At 39.4% G+C, this 16,365-nt stretch overlaps 1 protein-coding gene across 2 annotated transcripts in view; it reads left to right on the forward strand.

The window, feature by feature from the left end:
- The window catches only part of spon1b (spondin 1b), a 126,563-nt gene extending 111,809 nt beyond the window's left edge, over positions 1–14,754 (forward strand). Inside the window, exons 12-16 of one of the 2 annotated variants that reach the window (XM_017474499.2) lie at positions 2,374–2,544; positions 4,420–4,587; positions 7,681–7,845; positions 9,956–10,228; positions 10,979–14,754. In XM_017474499.2, the coding sequence (XP_017329988.1) occupies positions 2,374–2,544; positions 4,420–4,587; positions 7,681–7,845; positions 9,956–10,228; positions 10,979–11,124 (923 nt within the window). In that variant the 3' untranslated portion in view covers positions 11,125–14,754. Of the gene's footprint in view, positions 1–2,373; positions 2,545–4,419; positions 4,588–7,680; positions 7,846–9,955; positions 10,229–10,975 lie in introns of both variants that reach the window. The other variant, XM_017474498.3, reaches the window with a different exon arrangement.
- Positions 14,755–16,365: the final 1,611 nt, after the last annotated feature.

Consider the following 16,365-nt stretch of genomic DNA (forward strand, 5'->3'; position numbering starts at 1 on the left):
GTTTTCTTGAGGTTAAAAAAGAAAAAAAGGTCCTGATGTGTTCTGGATTCAGAGGATCTTATCTGATCTTGAGTGCTGACAGTAAGTTGTGGATTATCCTCCCACTCCGGTGCAGAGAATTGATTTCCGTCTTGTGAATGAAGAAACTCTGAAACTGTTTGTAGGATTAGTGTATCGTTTGCAGGAATTGATGGGAAGTTTTCACCTTAGCTGAATGAACCTTTGGCCAGAGATATAGGGTACGACAGTATGGACCACAGTAATGCAGCCTGTGTGTATTTCTCTCTGTGTCTCTGCTTTTCTGAGGAGATAAAATGAGGTAGCTGCTGAGTTGTGAAAAGCAAAAACAGCTTATTTGATGCAACTGATTGCAGAATCAGAGGGGAATTATTCGGTTTTATAGAGGCAAATTAACAGATTTAATAATAGTGACTCATGGGAAAGCCACAATGGAATTATAGTTGCAAATCAGGTCATTGTCATAATGTACAGACTTTCAGCCGTTTACAATGAACAATTCAGACAAAAGCAATTGAAATAGTTCAATACAACGAATGCTTCAAGTGGTTTCCCCAAATTCAGCTGTAAAAGCAACTTATAATGACTTCTTTTTTTCCTAATGACTCCCTTTTAGAAATTCAGTCAGCTTAGGCCATGTTAGCTAGCTTACAAATGTTAGCAAGTAAAATTATGACAGTTTACAAGATGACTTTTTATTACAAATTCTCAGAAAAGTCAGTCGTTAGCAGTAGAAACAAATTCTCATCAATGACTTTTCAAGATGTGAAAGTTCCAGAACTGTTTTTGTTATTCTTGCTGGATCTATATTTAACTCTATCCTTTGACCCAGCTATTTGTCATTGTTTTTAGCGTTTCCTCTGAGTCCTGTTCCAGTCATTGCAGGCTTTAGTTTTCCCTCTGAAGCTCTCCATCGATTAACACTGCAAGCTGTGCTGCTTTGTTTTTATTTAATGGTCCGTTAGCTGGTCATATTGATTCATGATGGGCTTGACTGGCACTGGGGCCAGTGTGGCTGCCGCTGGAGTCCCCCCTCAGCAAGGAATTATTCATTTACATCTCTTATTAATGATTTGCTTAGTTGTGCTTCATTAGCACAGCTTGCCAATCAGTCCCACAATGCTGCAATATGGGGAAATCTATGGAGAATTGGCCAAAGTTCATTCATTCTGTCTGATGAGATATCTATTTACAAGCTCTTGCTTTGGGGGTAATTGGGAAAACCTGCATGGAGATAAAGTGAGTGTGTTTTGTGGTTGATGGGTTGGAGGGGAGCGATGGGTTGTAAAGGAGGATTGATATGGTGTCCATCAATGTGTTAGAAATGGTTTATCGTCTCACCTGTAAAGCTGCACAGCTGTTGTAAGGCAGCTATATATACTTGTGCATTTTCATTTTTCAGTGCTAGAGGGGAGAGAGAGAGAGAGAGAGAGAGAGTGGGTAATGCTGCTCAGTATTACACACACCAATCTCCAAGAATAGTTCCCAAATTACATAATCTATTACATCTACCAAGGACAGTAGGACTTGGAAATGTGTTAATATGGCACATAAGTACAAAGTTACTAGAGTTACTGGAGAATGTGTCATTCTTGACTATCAAACAAAACGTGCTTGCTTTAAATCTTAAGTAAACAATATGAGACCTGTAGTACAGTCTAGTTTAGTATTTGTCCCATTAGTGTTGCCCATTAGAGCTGAAATGTCTTTGCTATAATACTTGTCTATCTGTAAATTAAACCCTACAAATAAGCCATATTGCAGTGTTTAATAAAAATAATTAAACTCAGATCCCTTTATGTGTAGATTATATCACTACTATTATAATAAGACTAATTTCTGCTTTTATGAACTCCAACCTAACAGTAACGGAGCACTGCACATTCTACATATTACATGTAATTGCCAGAATACTACACTATGTCTACCCTAAAAACACTAACAAATTGGCTTATTACAATTAGGGTAATGTGAAAATGATAACGTACGGTACATCGCTGTGTTGTGTCCAGATAATCGGACACGCGTTTGTGATTATGCATGGACTTGTTGAGAAAATATGTGAAAAGTTTGAACAATTGCTGTATACGTGTTGTATTCTGTATAAGTTGTGAATCTCAGGTGTATGCATTGTGCATCATTATGCAGAAGATTTATCCGTGTGCCTAACAATCCTGCAGTGGCATGCTGTCAGAGAGTCCCTGGGTTTTTTCAGTGCATGTTTTCTGCATTACGAATTAGTCATTTCTCCTTTATCTGTTCTGATAAACAAGTTTTGCCTCAGGCTTTCCTGTGGGTGTGTACAAGACTTTGTGACCTTTACGCAGCAGTAAGCAAACGTGTGTCGTCGTGCAGAAGCGCCTTCTTGCATGCTGTCCGAGTGGATCAGCTGGTCTCCGTGCAGCGCGACATGCGGGATGGGCATGAGATCCAGAGAGCGCTACGTTAAAGTCTTTCCCGAGGACGGCTTGAGCTGCAAGGAGCCCACGGAGGAAACAGAGAAGTGTGTGGTCAACGACGACTGCTGTGAGTCAGGATGCTGTTGTGTGTGTGTGTGTGGAGTAAAGTTTGACTAAGTACAAACTGAAATGAAGTATTTGTTTTGAATTTCTCTCTCACTTAAATCTTCAACACTACTACATTCTACCCACTATATTTCAAAACGTTTCCTCTATAAAGTACATATTGTTGTCAATCAGAAGCTGATTTTTAAATAATCAGACAACTTTATGTAGAACATTTGCACATAATTGGCTGTTTGTACATTTGTTAAGCAATCCAGAGCTATAAGTAATGCAGAGGAATTTATAGATATACTTGGCTTAATTAACCCCAGTTGCTAGCTGCTCTGATAGGTAGGGTTGCCAGAATTTAATAATTGGTTCCACCAATTAGTGTTTTCAGTTTCTCCCCAATTGATTATATATTGAATAAATAAATACATTTTAGACTAAGTTTGCCTATAGTTTTCACAAGGAAATATACACAAGCCGATGACAATGATGATACGTCACTTGCTTTAGTTCATTAGTTTTCTCAAAATTTCACTGGGTGATGTATAACTTGCACTGTCAGTACTGTGCTTGCTTCTACAACCCCATTCCAAAAAGTTGGGTCAGTATGGAAAATGCTGATAAGAACAAAGATTTGAAATGAGTGTATATGTTCAAAATACAATATAGTACAGGGTGAATTGAATTTTTAAATGACTCTTTTTGTTTGTTTTTTTTGCATTTTCCATACTGTCCCAACTTTTTCGGAATTGGGGTTGTACATTCACACGATGCATAACATACAGACGAGTATATGACTTATACACAACACTTATGTGCACCAGGATTTACATTAGCATCACTGGCAGATTAGCAAAGCAAGCAAATACAAGCCACGTACACTCGAGAGAGACAGTAACAATCTAATGCTACTTCCTTCCAACCTTTATTTTTCTTCGTAATGTCTCTATACACTGTATGGAGAGATCATGCATGACAGGAAAAGATTAAACCACAGTTGTAGGTTTTTCCTCCATTTATGTGTAAGTAAATGGGAACTAAATACTTCGTACCACACGAGCCATAGGATTGATCAAAGGAGTTTTTCAAGATGGGTACCGTGTTGTAGATTTGTCAATTGTTGTCACTTGTTGTTCTTGTTGAAATGGCATCTATGTGTTGCCTACATATGTAGAAAATGAATGGTTCCCTGTCACTTTATTGCTTGCTATTGTGAATGTAGGGAAACTGTCAACAAAGCAGTGGGATGTAGTTTAAATAGAAATGATCATAAGCTGAGCATTAAAACTAGGCCAGTAGTTTTACTGTTATTGTGATTCGTATCTACTGAAAATTTGCAAATAACTAATAATAGTTTAATAAATAGAATAAATCTAAATCCCAAGACAGCTTTTTTTATGTCAGTAATCACAACACTAAATGAAAATGACATAACATTAGAAAGTATTAGTTTAGGGTACACTTAAGTAGAAATACCATTACATCAACATTCCCATCACGAAACATCTCATCAAGTAACATAAATTCTAGCAAATATCAAGTGTTTAGTCCATGAACCTGAAACTCAGCATCACCTGAGCAATTTCTTTCCTCAGGCTGTCGTTAATGATCGCTCTTCCTACACACATCCCTCACCCCATCCTACACAACTGAAACCTGTAATCAGTAGAAACACAACAACAGTGCAGAAGGCTGATGTTTATAAAGTAACATGCTAATCACTAGACACGGCGTTATGCTTTTACTGGATATTTGTATTTACATTCTATACTTCATATCACTGGAATGAATGTATGACCAAAAAAATTACTCATATATCGTTTACTTGGTGACTAAAAGTGTGTTCCTGTGTTGTGTGTTGTGTATGTGTGTGTGTTGCATGCACTAGCCCCCAGTAGCTGTATCGTGACAGAGTGGGCAGACTGGGAGCTGTGCAGTGTGAGCTGCGGAGTAGGGATGAAGAAGAGGGTGAGGATGATGAAGATGCCCGCGTCTGATGGCTCTCAATGCCGAGTCGAGCTGGAAGAGGTGGAGAAGTGCATGATGCCTGAGTGCAGTGAGTACGACCAACAAATTAGCGCCAGAATCACGACGCACATCACAAATATTTCAGTATAAACATTTTTCATGTAGTTCAGGGTAGAGTTTCCCTAAAATCTGAGAAAATGAACCACACCATATGTTTTATGTTTTCCTTTTTCCAACTAACCTTGCTAGCCAAGCTTGAACTCTCATCATGTTTTTTTCAGGGTTGAGCACTCTCACTACTCTGTCCAGCTCTCATTTAAAATGAATGGGGAACAAGCGATTGTAGCCTACAGTATGAAAAGCTCTTAATGCAGTTATATTACTCGGCTGTATAAATGCCTTGTTGTTTCCCATCTATTTGAATCTGCGCTCAGCAAAATGCCAGTCCGTCTTGCTTATCTCAACACATGCTTTATCTAAAAGACACTCAGCCATGCTGCTGCACTAAAAAAAACACTTGTCTCTCCAACTGACATTAGTGCAGAGATGCCCTTGAATGCATAGACGTCCTGAATTGTAATGTCCGTCATTAAATGTGGCTGTTTAAACAGGGTGATGTCTAGAGATGGCAGTGGATAAACACAGGCATGTCTTTGGGAAGGGTTTGGTGGTTTGTTATTTGGTTGGGGGTGGGGGGGTTGGGGCATTATATTTTATATAGGATATAAACGGGACCCACATTACCGGCACCACACCAACATTGCAGACACCTCCTCGTGACAATAACACTGTCTAAAAAGAACTTTAATTACATTTTAGAAACTGTTTCGATCTGTTTCTGCTGCAGGCTATAAGATTTTTAATGTACTTTATTTGTAAAAAAAAAAAGTGGTGGGGACAAAATTAGACAGGGACTCAGTGTCCTTAGTCTCTCCAGATTAAATTAGCATAACTAACCAATTATCATGTAACTGATGCTTGATAGAAAGACCATACTATCAAATAAGCCCTCTACAAGGTGGTTTCTGAATCTTTGACAGAAGTTTAACCTGATGTGGTCTTCTGCTGTCGTAGCCCATCCACCTCGAGGTTCAACACAAGGTGTTGTGCATTCTGAGACGCTTTTCTGTTTACTATGGTTGTAAAGGGTGCTGATTTGAGTTACTGTATCCTTCCTGCCTTCTCTTCGGCTTGTCTGGGAACAATATTTTTCCCCATTCCGATGTTTGATGTGAAAATTAAATGAAGCTCTTGACATGATTGGCTAATTGGATAATTGCATGAATAAGAAGGCGTGCAGGTGTTCTTATTAGAGTGGCTGGTGAGTCTGCTTTCCTTAACAACAAATCCGTGTATAAAGGAATCCAGAATAAAGTCCATGCTGCAGACCAGCTCGTCTTCAAAATGAGGAGATCCAAACCCTGTACAAACACAGTCTTTTCATTTCTCCTATTGATTTTGCTTCAAGGAAAACATCGAGGCTCTCTATTTAATGATGTCTTTTTCAATTTGCAATAGTAACTATTATTATTTTGTTTTTGTATTTGAGACAGTTGTGATTGTTTAGTTTTTGTTTTCAGAACTTGTGAAGCAAATCATCACAAGCAATTTGATGTAGAATTGAACAGCAGTGCAACAGTGTTTTGGGAGATGGATGAAGTTGCAGGAATGCAGGTTTTAGAAATACTGAATGAATATGGAAGTTATGCACATACTCATTTCCAGGTACTCAATTCGGGAGACTTGGGAAAGATGATATGTTGTGATGAATGATGAATTCTCGATTCGGATAGGTCGGAAGGTGTTGTTTTATTTACTATAACATCTCTGACAATAGTTCTAAATGTAATTCAGATCACAGGCTTATATTAATGATCTCACACTAATTCTGAATGTTACCATTTCTATAGAAACAACATCCATCCATTTTCTGTACCACTTATCCTTACTGGGTCACCCAGAACCTGGAGCCTATCCCAGGGGGCATGGGGCACAAGGCGGGGGGCACGCAACAACAATTCATGGTATCTGTCTAGTGGACACACCTCATAATCTAAGAGTAAACAGATTTTTAAGCAGTGTTGTTATTTAACTATGAAAAATGTTAAAAACATTGCTCTTGTAAAGCTTTCTGTTTGGAGACGTTTATTTGACCGCCTGTCCATTTTCAGCTCTTTGAGGTAAAGCAACATGGCAAAGTCTTATGGACGGAGGAATTTGAACTTTACAGCTACTCAATAACATGAAAAGCTGAAAATTTGAGGGGAAAAAAGAGGCTGGTGAGGGAAGGACTGTTTATACCTGCTACAGTATAACAAAAGTGATAACTCGTGCTAACTTACACATAACTATAAAAAGATCAAAACTATGACATGTCATTCTTTAATAAATAAAAAATGGAATTGTGGCAAATTGAGGAATAAAACAATATTTTCCTATAACAACACACCACCAAGTGTTTTATTCCTTAAATAACGCATAATTCAGTTATCTTTTCATGACAGTTCATGATGTTCAGTGTTTACCAAGAAAACCAAACAGAGAAAAATATATATCAGTGTCAGAAAGGTCTTATTAAGGACAAGGCAAGAACTGTGGAGTGACTGGAAAGAGGTTGGGAAGAGAAGGGAAATGTTGCCAGTGACGCAGAAAAACTTAGAGAAGGTCAGTGTATAGATATCTTTCATGGGTCCTGAACGTGAAGAAGAATGGTTATAACTATATTTACGAGTCAATCCCGTGTGGCATTCTCTAGAAATATTCATCACTTTCACCATAAACTGAACACTGATATGTCCACCCTTACTGACCTCCACAGCCTCAGTCACCTCAGCACACTGCTTCCCAATCCCTCCTGCAGTCGAGCAAATTATTAACTCGCTGTGAGCCAGAATCACTTGACTGCTTCTGATTTAAAAACCTGACAGTGAGTAACTGTGTTGTTTCAGGTCTGTAATGTTTTATTGATTTGTTCTTTTCTTGCTGCTGTCTTTATTAGCTTTGTCTTTTTTATAGCTTGTGTATGAAATTGCTGTTGCACATCAAACAAAATGTCTACGGACTATTCAACAGAAATTAGCCAAATACTCAGTGAAGATCAGGGGAAGAGAATACAGGGGATACTGGTTTATGATGTATTAGTAATATATGTGTGTGTGTGTGTGTGTGTGTGTGTGTGTAGATGCCTTGTCCTGTATGGTATCAGAGTGGTCTGATTGGGGTCACTGCAGTGTGTCATGTGGAGTGGGAATGCATGTGCGGCGGCGCATGTTGAAGACCCCAGCGCTACCCGGCCAATGTACAGAACAGCTGGAGCAAGTAGAGAAGTGCATGATGCCAGAGTGCCGTGAGTAACACGTACACACAAACACGCACAAAAATATACCCAATAAACCTTTTTAAAGGAATACTCCAGCATTTTCACACTCACTTATAATATACAGAAGTCACTTATTGGCCAATTGTTGAATTCTGTTCAAAGTACATGACTATATAATGCTGTCATGTAATGAAGGATGAGATGAAAGCAAGTGCAGGTTTGGCAGTTTAATAAAATAAGTCTAAGGGATCAGACAGAAATCAATAAGCAAAGACAAGCAGAGGTCAGGCAATCAGGCAAACAAACCGTCCAAACAAGGCAAGGCACAAAAAGACGAGGTCGGAAAACAAGAAGAAATCAAAACCACGGTCGTGACGGTCTGTAGCTTTGGTAGTTGCAGTCGTCGGCCATGTTTTAGTTTGTGTTGCATTCTGGAAAATGGAGTCGCTGGTTTGCAGTGACATGACAAATTCAAATGAGACAGCCAAGAAAAACATCTTCCTTATATTACTTTATGATTTTAAGAATAGTCAGTAATATTAATATTGAATATTTACATAAAATTTTTCTCCACGTTTTTTCCCCAATTTCATCTTGCCAATTCTCACCCAGATTGGCGTGTCTAAAGTGTCCGTAGTGTATGAATTGAATGGGTGTGTGAATGCGTATATTATTGTGCCCTGCGATGGACTGGCACCCTGTCCAGGGTGTACCCCGCCTTGTGCCCGATGCTGCCTGGGATAGGCTCCAGGTTCCCCCGCGACCCTGAAGAAGGAGTAAACTGTAGAAGATGGATGTATGGATGGATGGAATTCCCACCCACTAGCTAACTTACTCCATTACATGACAGCTACCAACTGGGAAGGATAGAGCTTACATGGATAACGTGTTTCCTCCAATGCATGCAAAGCCATCCTCCACATCTTTTCAAATTTCTGTGTCACAGGACAGCATAACACACTCGGAGGAAAGCGCTGTCTGCCCTCTTCCGTATACACGAGCTCATGTGCTGATTGACATTGGAGTGATAGCATGGCCAATTTTGCTTTATTGACTCCCCGCTACAAATGGCTTGTTTCATTGTCGGGATTTAAACTCGTGATGTCCTGAAAAAAGAATACATGATGCTCACTGTAACCATAACAGCGAATTCTAGCTAGTATCAGCTGACTAATTGGTGTAGTTTTCTATTTACTTTAGATTAACTCTGGTGATGAGAAGGTTTTTTGTCTTCGATGTAGCTTTGGAGGCAAAAAATCATGAGAATAGAGCTGCTTGTATGATGTCACATGACATACTGGTTTATTTTAACTAATCTGTCACAAATCTCCTCATATACGATCACTAACCAGACTCATTTTTGACCACCACTGCATCTTCTAGGTCGGGAGCTTAAAAAAAAAAAAAAAAAAAAAACACACTTGATGTCACTCAGAGCATTTGTGAAACTTTTGAGGTTTTTCAACTTTTGAAGCTCCGTTGTAATTTAAAAAAAAGGTCATCGGCAATGCTTTTTTAAAATCTATCATATTCCACTCAGCTTGTGGCCGCTTCCCATATTGTATGTAAAACAATCTAACACTGGAGCAGAGAGGAGCAAGACAGTACAAATTCCAGTTACTTGTACATTCCCAAAGGTTTTGTGTTGTCCATGTACAATCATATGCAAAATGACATTATTGACCATTTTTAACAACTGCCCTTAGACTTCCACTATAAATGAGTTTGGAATATAGATGCTTTTTCATTCTATTAATTCTTGGCTAAGGTAATCACGCATACACTACAGATACAGTACATGGATTGAAAGATGTCGGCGTATTCCTTAAACATTGAACAAACCATTACATAATCAGGTGTTGTAGTTTCCTAATGTACTTGTGGTTTTGCGCACATTTTACAAATTGCTATAGCATTGTCATAAAACAAAATAACTGTGATTATGCAACAGTCAAACTGGCTTGGCATTGAGTGCACGTAGTATAAGTTTCTCTTACTTACAGAGAAGGACCCTTCAAAGTTCTTACTGTGATGGCTGTAGGGATTTGCAGGGATTAAGACATGATCACTTGAGCATGGACCACACCATTAGTGTGATGTTAATGCTTTCATATGACTCTCTCCCTCTCTCCTCCAGCTGTGGACTGTATGCTGTCTGAGTGGACCGAGTGGTCCGAGTGTAATAAGTCCTGTGGGAAGGGTCACATGATCCGCACCCGTATGGTGAAGTTAGAGCCTGAGTTTGGCGGAGTCCCGTGTCCTGAAACCGTGCAGAGGAAGAAGTGTAAGATCAGGAAGTGTACACGGGGCCCACGAGCCAGCGACCGCAAAAAAGCCAAGCAAGATGCCACAGAGAGGCGGAGAACTAAAGCGGGACGGGAGTCAGCCTGGACAGATGAGGACATACCAGGTATGACATTTAACGTCTGCTGATTCATATCCATGTTTCTCGTAATAGTTTTCCTTAAAGCAGGACACAAGAAAATTAAATCATAAATAATTGTGAAAAGTAGTAGACAAATACAGTTAAGTTTGTTTATAAATTAAATACAAATTTAAATACAATTTGTCGATTAGTTCCAAAGGTATTCATTATAATAAGCAAAAATTGGTATATCAAAAATCATATTACTTCAGATAACGTGTAAAAATATATATATGAAATAAATAGACACAGTTGAGGTTAAAAGTTTACATACTGTACACTTGATTGTTAATACTGTGTGTTGTTACCTGGATGATCAGTGAATGTTTTTATGTTTTGTGATAGTTGTTCATGAATCCCTTGTTTGTCCTGAGCAGTTAAACTGCCCACTGTTCTTCAAAAAATCCTCCAGGTCCTGCACATTCTTTGCTTTTCCAGCATCTTCTGCATATTTGACCCCTTTCCAGCAGTGACTATATGATGTCGAGATCCATCTTTTTACAATTCAGACAACTGAGGGACTCGTACACAGCTATTACAAAAGTTGCAAACATTCACTGATGCTCAAGAAGGCAACACGATACATTAAGAGGCCAGGGGGGTGTAAACTTTTGAACAGGATGAACGGTGCAAATTGTTATCCATTTGTCTTCAGGGAAACATTAAAAAATAAAGAACTCTGAACAAAATAATAAGACATTAACACTTTTCTGGACATTTGGTTTCTCCCAGCAGGTTGCAAAATAGGCCCGTGGTCCAGCTGGACGGACTGTACCAAGCAGTGTGGCGGGGGTGTCCAGGAGCGTGTGAGGCATGTGAGGAAGAAAGGCAAATGCAGGCCTATCAGAGAGAACCGCATGTGCAATGAGCAGCCCTGCTAAAGAACTCTACATTTCTTATACACAGACACGAGTACAAACACAAACACACACAAACAGAGGCGTGGAGTGTGAGGTCTTTCCGGACTGGTTAAAAGGTGTCTAGAGATTTTAGAGTAGTACACACATGGTTAAAGAAGACCACACAGATGTTTGTGATTAGTTTTAGTTGCCTTTTCAGCAGCTATATGTATTCCTATCTAACGAACCAACTTCACAGTCACACACTAAAACACAGAGCTTGGCATTCTTTACTGAATATTATGTCTTTTTTTTGTTTTGTTTTGTCTTTTTTTGTACACTACTTCCGAACCCTGACTCAGTTTACATTTACTGTACAGTTCAAGTGTGCTTCTCACACAGTAAATCACCATTTGCCCATTTACGCAGACAGCATTGCAGTGCTGAAAGGGCTAAATTCTCATCTTAATCCTGATTAGGTCTAGCTTAACTATCATGTGATTTAACCCTATAAATTCCCACGACACTTTGATGGAGCCAAACTTGCAGTCCTTACTCTTGTAACTACACACCTGTCCTATTAGTTAAATGGTACTAATTCATTCACAGTAGTAATATGATATAATATAATATAATACAAGGAAGGAACAAAACCCTCTGGGTTATAGGAAAGTAAACAACATGGTCCGGCACGAAGCAGAGTTACTGTTACTACCCTGAAGTTGATTATTTTACTATAACACCATGTTCCAAAGTGCTTTATTCCTCTTATACCACAGAAACTTACCAACAACTTTTTTTTGTACTCCGTTTATACTTTCAGTTAAAGTTGCCAAACAAGTTAGTTCCTGTTCTCACTTATGTTATAACAGCTAAAAACAGCCTTTCTCTCACCAGTTTCTCTTTTTTTCTCTCTATCTTTAAGTTAATAAGACAAAAAAAAAAACAGCTTATCAGGTTACTAAGAAAATCCTCCATCCTGAAGACTTTCCTGTGGCGGAAAATGTACTGTTACAAATCACTGACACTGGAGACTCCTTCCAAACAAATAAAAATCTCCCCACAGAAAACTTCACATAAACAGATTTTTTATTATTTTATTTTTAATTCTTGATATGGTGGCATACCCATGATACAAGTCCCTGTCAGTTAGCTGCTACTGTAGAGACGATAACATTAGAGCAAGTGCATTCATATAAACCTGTGATTTACACTGCAACCTTCTGACCAATCAGAATACATATTCTAACAGTGCTGTGGTATAAAATATAACTACTATGAATTCATTTATCTTCAGTAAATGCTTTATCCTGGTCAGGGTCACAGAGGATGCGGTGCCTATTCTGAGAAAACTAGGCACAATGCTGGAGAATTCACCTCAGATGGGATGTTAGCAGGGCATCAAATAGACACTCATCCCCACACTCATTACCACTATGTGTAATGTGCTTTAAAATGAGTAATAAGAGTTGAAGGGCTTAAGCCTCATCCCAAATGGCACACCAAGTCTTGTGTTCCACCTCCAAGGCCATTTAATGTCATCGACCAAGAAATTGTGGATCTGTGGTGCGTTAATTCTCAAATCCTTGCAGGTGCAGAATTTCATTCAGTTGCTTCACTAAAACAGAAGCTGCAATTATATCTGATGTACACATTATCTCCATATCAGATTGCAGGAGCCACTGATGAACTTGATTATTTAATCAGAGATGTTGGGTTTGTTTGGTTTTTGTTGTTGTGTATTAGTTTCAAGCTTAATTTTGCCCAATGGCAAGTTGCATTGAAGATAAGAAACACGTTAAGACTTTGAATATCGTTCTTCGTTGCTGTGGGTGGTTTTGGGGTATAATAGACTGCTGTTAAGTCATATTGATATAGGCTTCACCACATGGTGCATGTAGGGATCATATACCCATTCAAGAGCACCAACTGGACCATCAAAATAAGAAATGTCAATTTAAATTAATGATAAGAGACCCATTCGAATATTTTGTCTTCATCAGTGTTGGTGTATGTTGGTCTGTGCTCTATAAATACTCATCTGTCATGATTGGTCCGAACCAATACCACAAAATATTGATATAATTTTCACCGAATGGTGTATTTCGGGCGCTTAGGAGCACCCTTTGACCCCCCAAAATGAGAAATGACAAGTAAAATTGATGATGAGACACTTTAAGACCCATTTTTAAGATCCATCTTTGTCTTCATCAGTGCTGGTATATATTGCTCTTTGCCCTTTGACAAACACATCAGCCATGATTGGTCCCAACCAATACCCCACAAGGTTTTGGGTAATAGACGCTGTTAAGTCAGTATAAATATAGACTTTACAAAAGGGCGCATTTAGGGGCACCATTTGAACCCCAAAATTAGAACTGTTGGCCACCGACAAGTTAAACTGATGTTAGTGACAGAGTAAAGCCCACTACTATATCTTTTTTTGTCATTGTTGGTGACCGTTGCCCTGTTCTCTCAGAAAACTTATCCGCCATGATTGGTCCCAAGCAATACCCCACAGGGTTTTTGGTGATAGGCCGCTGTTAAGTTGGCTTCCCCAAATGGTGCAATTAGAGTACTTACTGTCTAGCCGCTTAGGAGTACCCTTTGACTCCTAAAGTTAGAAATGTTGGCCACTGACAACTTGTATTGATAAGAACCACTTTAAGACCCATTTGTATGTCTTTGTCTTCATTAATGTTTCTGTACTCTCAACAAACCTGGACACCATGATTGGCCATAGTTAATATCGCAAAGAGTTAAGGGAAACTGTTGAATTAGGGCACATGGGCTCAAATGCGGACCAAAAGACCAAGTGTCTGAGAATAGTCTTATCCTATGGCGTCATCTCTGCCGAATATGGTCCAATGCGAAATCAGTGTGATTCAGTCAAGTTGATTTTTATTTCAATTCCATTCTCAGTACAACAGAGTTTCTACAGTCATGGTACAGTTTAGATTCAGTAAAATAACAAGCACAGCACTACACTCTTCTTGCTCAAGGACATCAGGCAGGATTTGCATTTCAATCAATTCCCCCCTCCCCCCTGCCTCCCACAGCCACTTGTCCCATCCCTGCCTCTAGTCCAAAGTGCCACCACATCAAGCCTTCTCTGTTGAGCAATATCAAGACGGGTCGCCCACAATCAATGACCAATCGATTTGGACAGCTACCATCTGGCGAGGAGGGATTGATTTTATCCTGTCACTACAAAGCAGTTTCATCGTATCGTCTCAAATATTCATAGCTGACAAAATGTCCCCCCCCCCCTTTTTTTATGGTTACATGTACAAAGGGAAACTCATAATAGCACTTGGATGGTTCAAAATGATACTGCTGAACAGATAACACAGGTAAGAACAACCATTCCAAGACTTGTGTACAAAAAAATTCATTTTAGCCTGAAAATAGCTATGTTGTGACCTTTTTAATCCTCTGTAATCCATGTAGAGGCACAGTAACTCAGCTGTAGGAAATAGAGTACAGTATTAATTTTAGACACTTTATAACTTTTGCTGTGGAATTTTGATATACACAACACCCAGGACTTGCCAAGGTCATGTGTAGGTCTCTCTCTCTCTCAATCTCTGTCAGTTTTTTTTCCCCTCTCCTCTACAATATATTACTATTTTGGAATAAATCACCTTTACAATAAAAGTAAATGTGACAAAATCTCAGTGTATTGCTCCTTCTTGTCTTCTAACATGATTTAGCAAGACTATTAATTAGTCTTTGTTTTACATTGCTGATTAAGGGTTGTTAATGATTATTTATTAATTATTCCTCTGATCAAGACAATGGCGCATATAATCTGACGTTTTTTTTTCAGTTCCCCACTCACAGCTTTAGTTCCTGCAATTAATTGGCATTTAAGCGGTCACTACACACCTGCAACAGACAAACTACACTGATCAGCCATAAGATTAAAACCACTGACAGGTGACATGAATAACATGATTATCTCCTTACAGTGGCACCTGTATCAGGGTGGGATATACAGTATTAGGCAGCAAGGGAACAGTCAGTTCTCAAAGTTGACATGTTGGAAGCAGGAAAAATTGCCAAGTGTAAGAATCTGAGCGACTTTGACAAAGAGACAAATTGTGATGGTTAGATGACTGGGTCAGAGCATCTCCAAAACAGTAAGTATTGTGTGGTGTTCCTGGTATGCAGTGGTTAATACCCACTACTAAAGTGGCCAAGGAAGGACAACTGTTAAACCGGTGACAGGGTCACCGGCTCATTGATGCACGTGGGGAGCAAAGGCTAGCCTGTCGCATCCGATCCCACAGAAGAGCTACTGTAGCACAAAGCTGAAAGAGTTAATGCTGGCTATGATAGAAAGGTGTCAGAACACACAGTGCATTACAGCTTGCTGCGTATGGGGCTGTGTAGGTGCAGACCGGTCAGAGTGCCCATGCTGACCCCCGTCCACCGCCAAAAGAGCCTACAATGGGCACTTGAGCATCACAACTGGACCATGGAGCAATATAAGAAGGTGGCCTGGTCCAATTTTCTTTTACATCATGTGCACACCCGGGTGTGTGTGCGTTACTTTCCTGGGGAACAGAAGGCACGAGGATGCACTATGAGAAGAAGGCAAGCCGGCAGAGGCAGTGTGATCCTCTGGCATTCATATGGATGTTATTATGATACGTACCACCTACCTTAACATTGTTGAAGACCAAGTACACCCCTTCATGGCAACAATATTCCCTAATGGCAGTGATGTCTTTCAGCAGGATAATGCACCCTGCCACACAAAAATGTTTCAGGAATGGTTTGAGGAACAGAGTTCAAGGTGTTGTCTTGGCCTCCAAATCCAAATTCTCCAAATCTCAATCCAATCGAGCATCTGTGGGATGTGCTGGACAAACAAGTCCGATCCATAGAGACTTAAAGACTTAAAGGATCCTTTGTGCCAGATACCACAGCACAAAGTTCATGCCTCGACAGGTCAGAGCTGTTTTATTAGTAGAACGGGGACCTTATTGCACAATATTAGGCAGGTGTTTTAATGTTATGGCTGATCGGCCACTTTATGTGTGTGTGTGTGTGTGTGTGTGTGTGTGTGTGTGTGTGTGTGTGTGTGTGTGTGTGTGTGTGTGTGTGTGTATGTATACAGTATATCCACATATCTTACACATGCAAAGTTTTAGGCACCCTATTAAAAAAAAACACCTAACCCTAAACACATTTCTGTTAAGTTCTGATTAGAGATGCACCAATACTAAATTTCTCAGCCGATACCGATAACCTATTATTCAGTGATATCGACTGATA

This window comes from Ictalurus punctatus, chromosome 8 (assembly GCF_001660625.3).
Source record: "Ictalurus punctatus breed USDA103 chromosome 8, Coco_2.0, whole genome shotgun sequence".
NCBI lineage: Eukaryota > Metazoa > Chordata > Actinopteri > Siluriformes > Ictaluridae > Ictalurus > Ictalurus punctatus.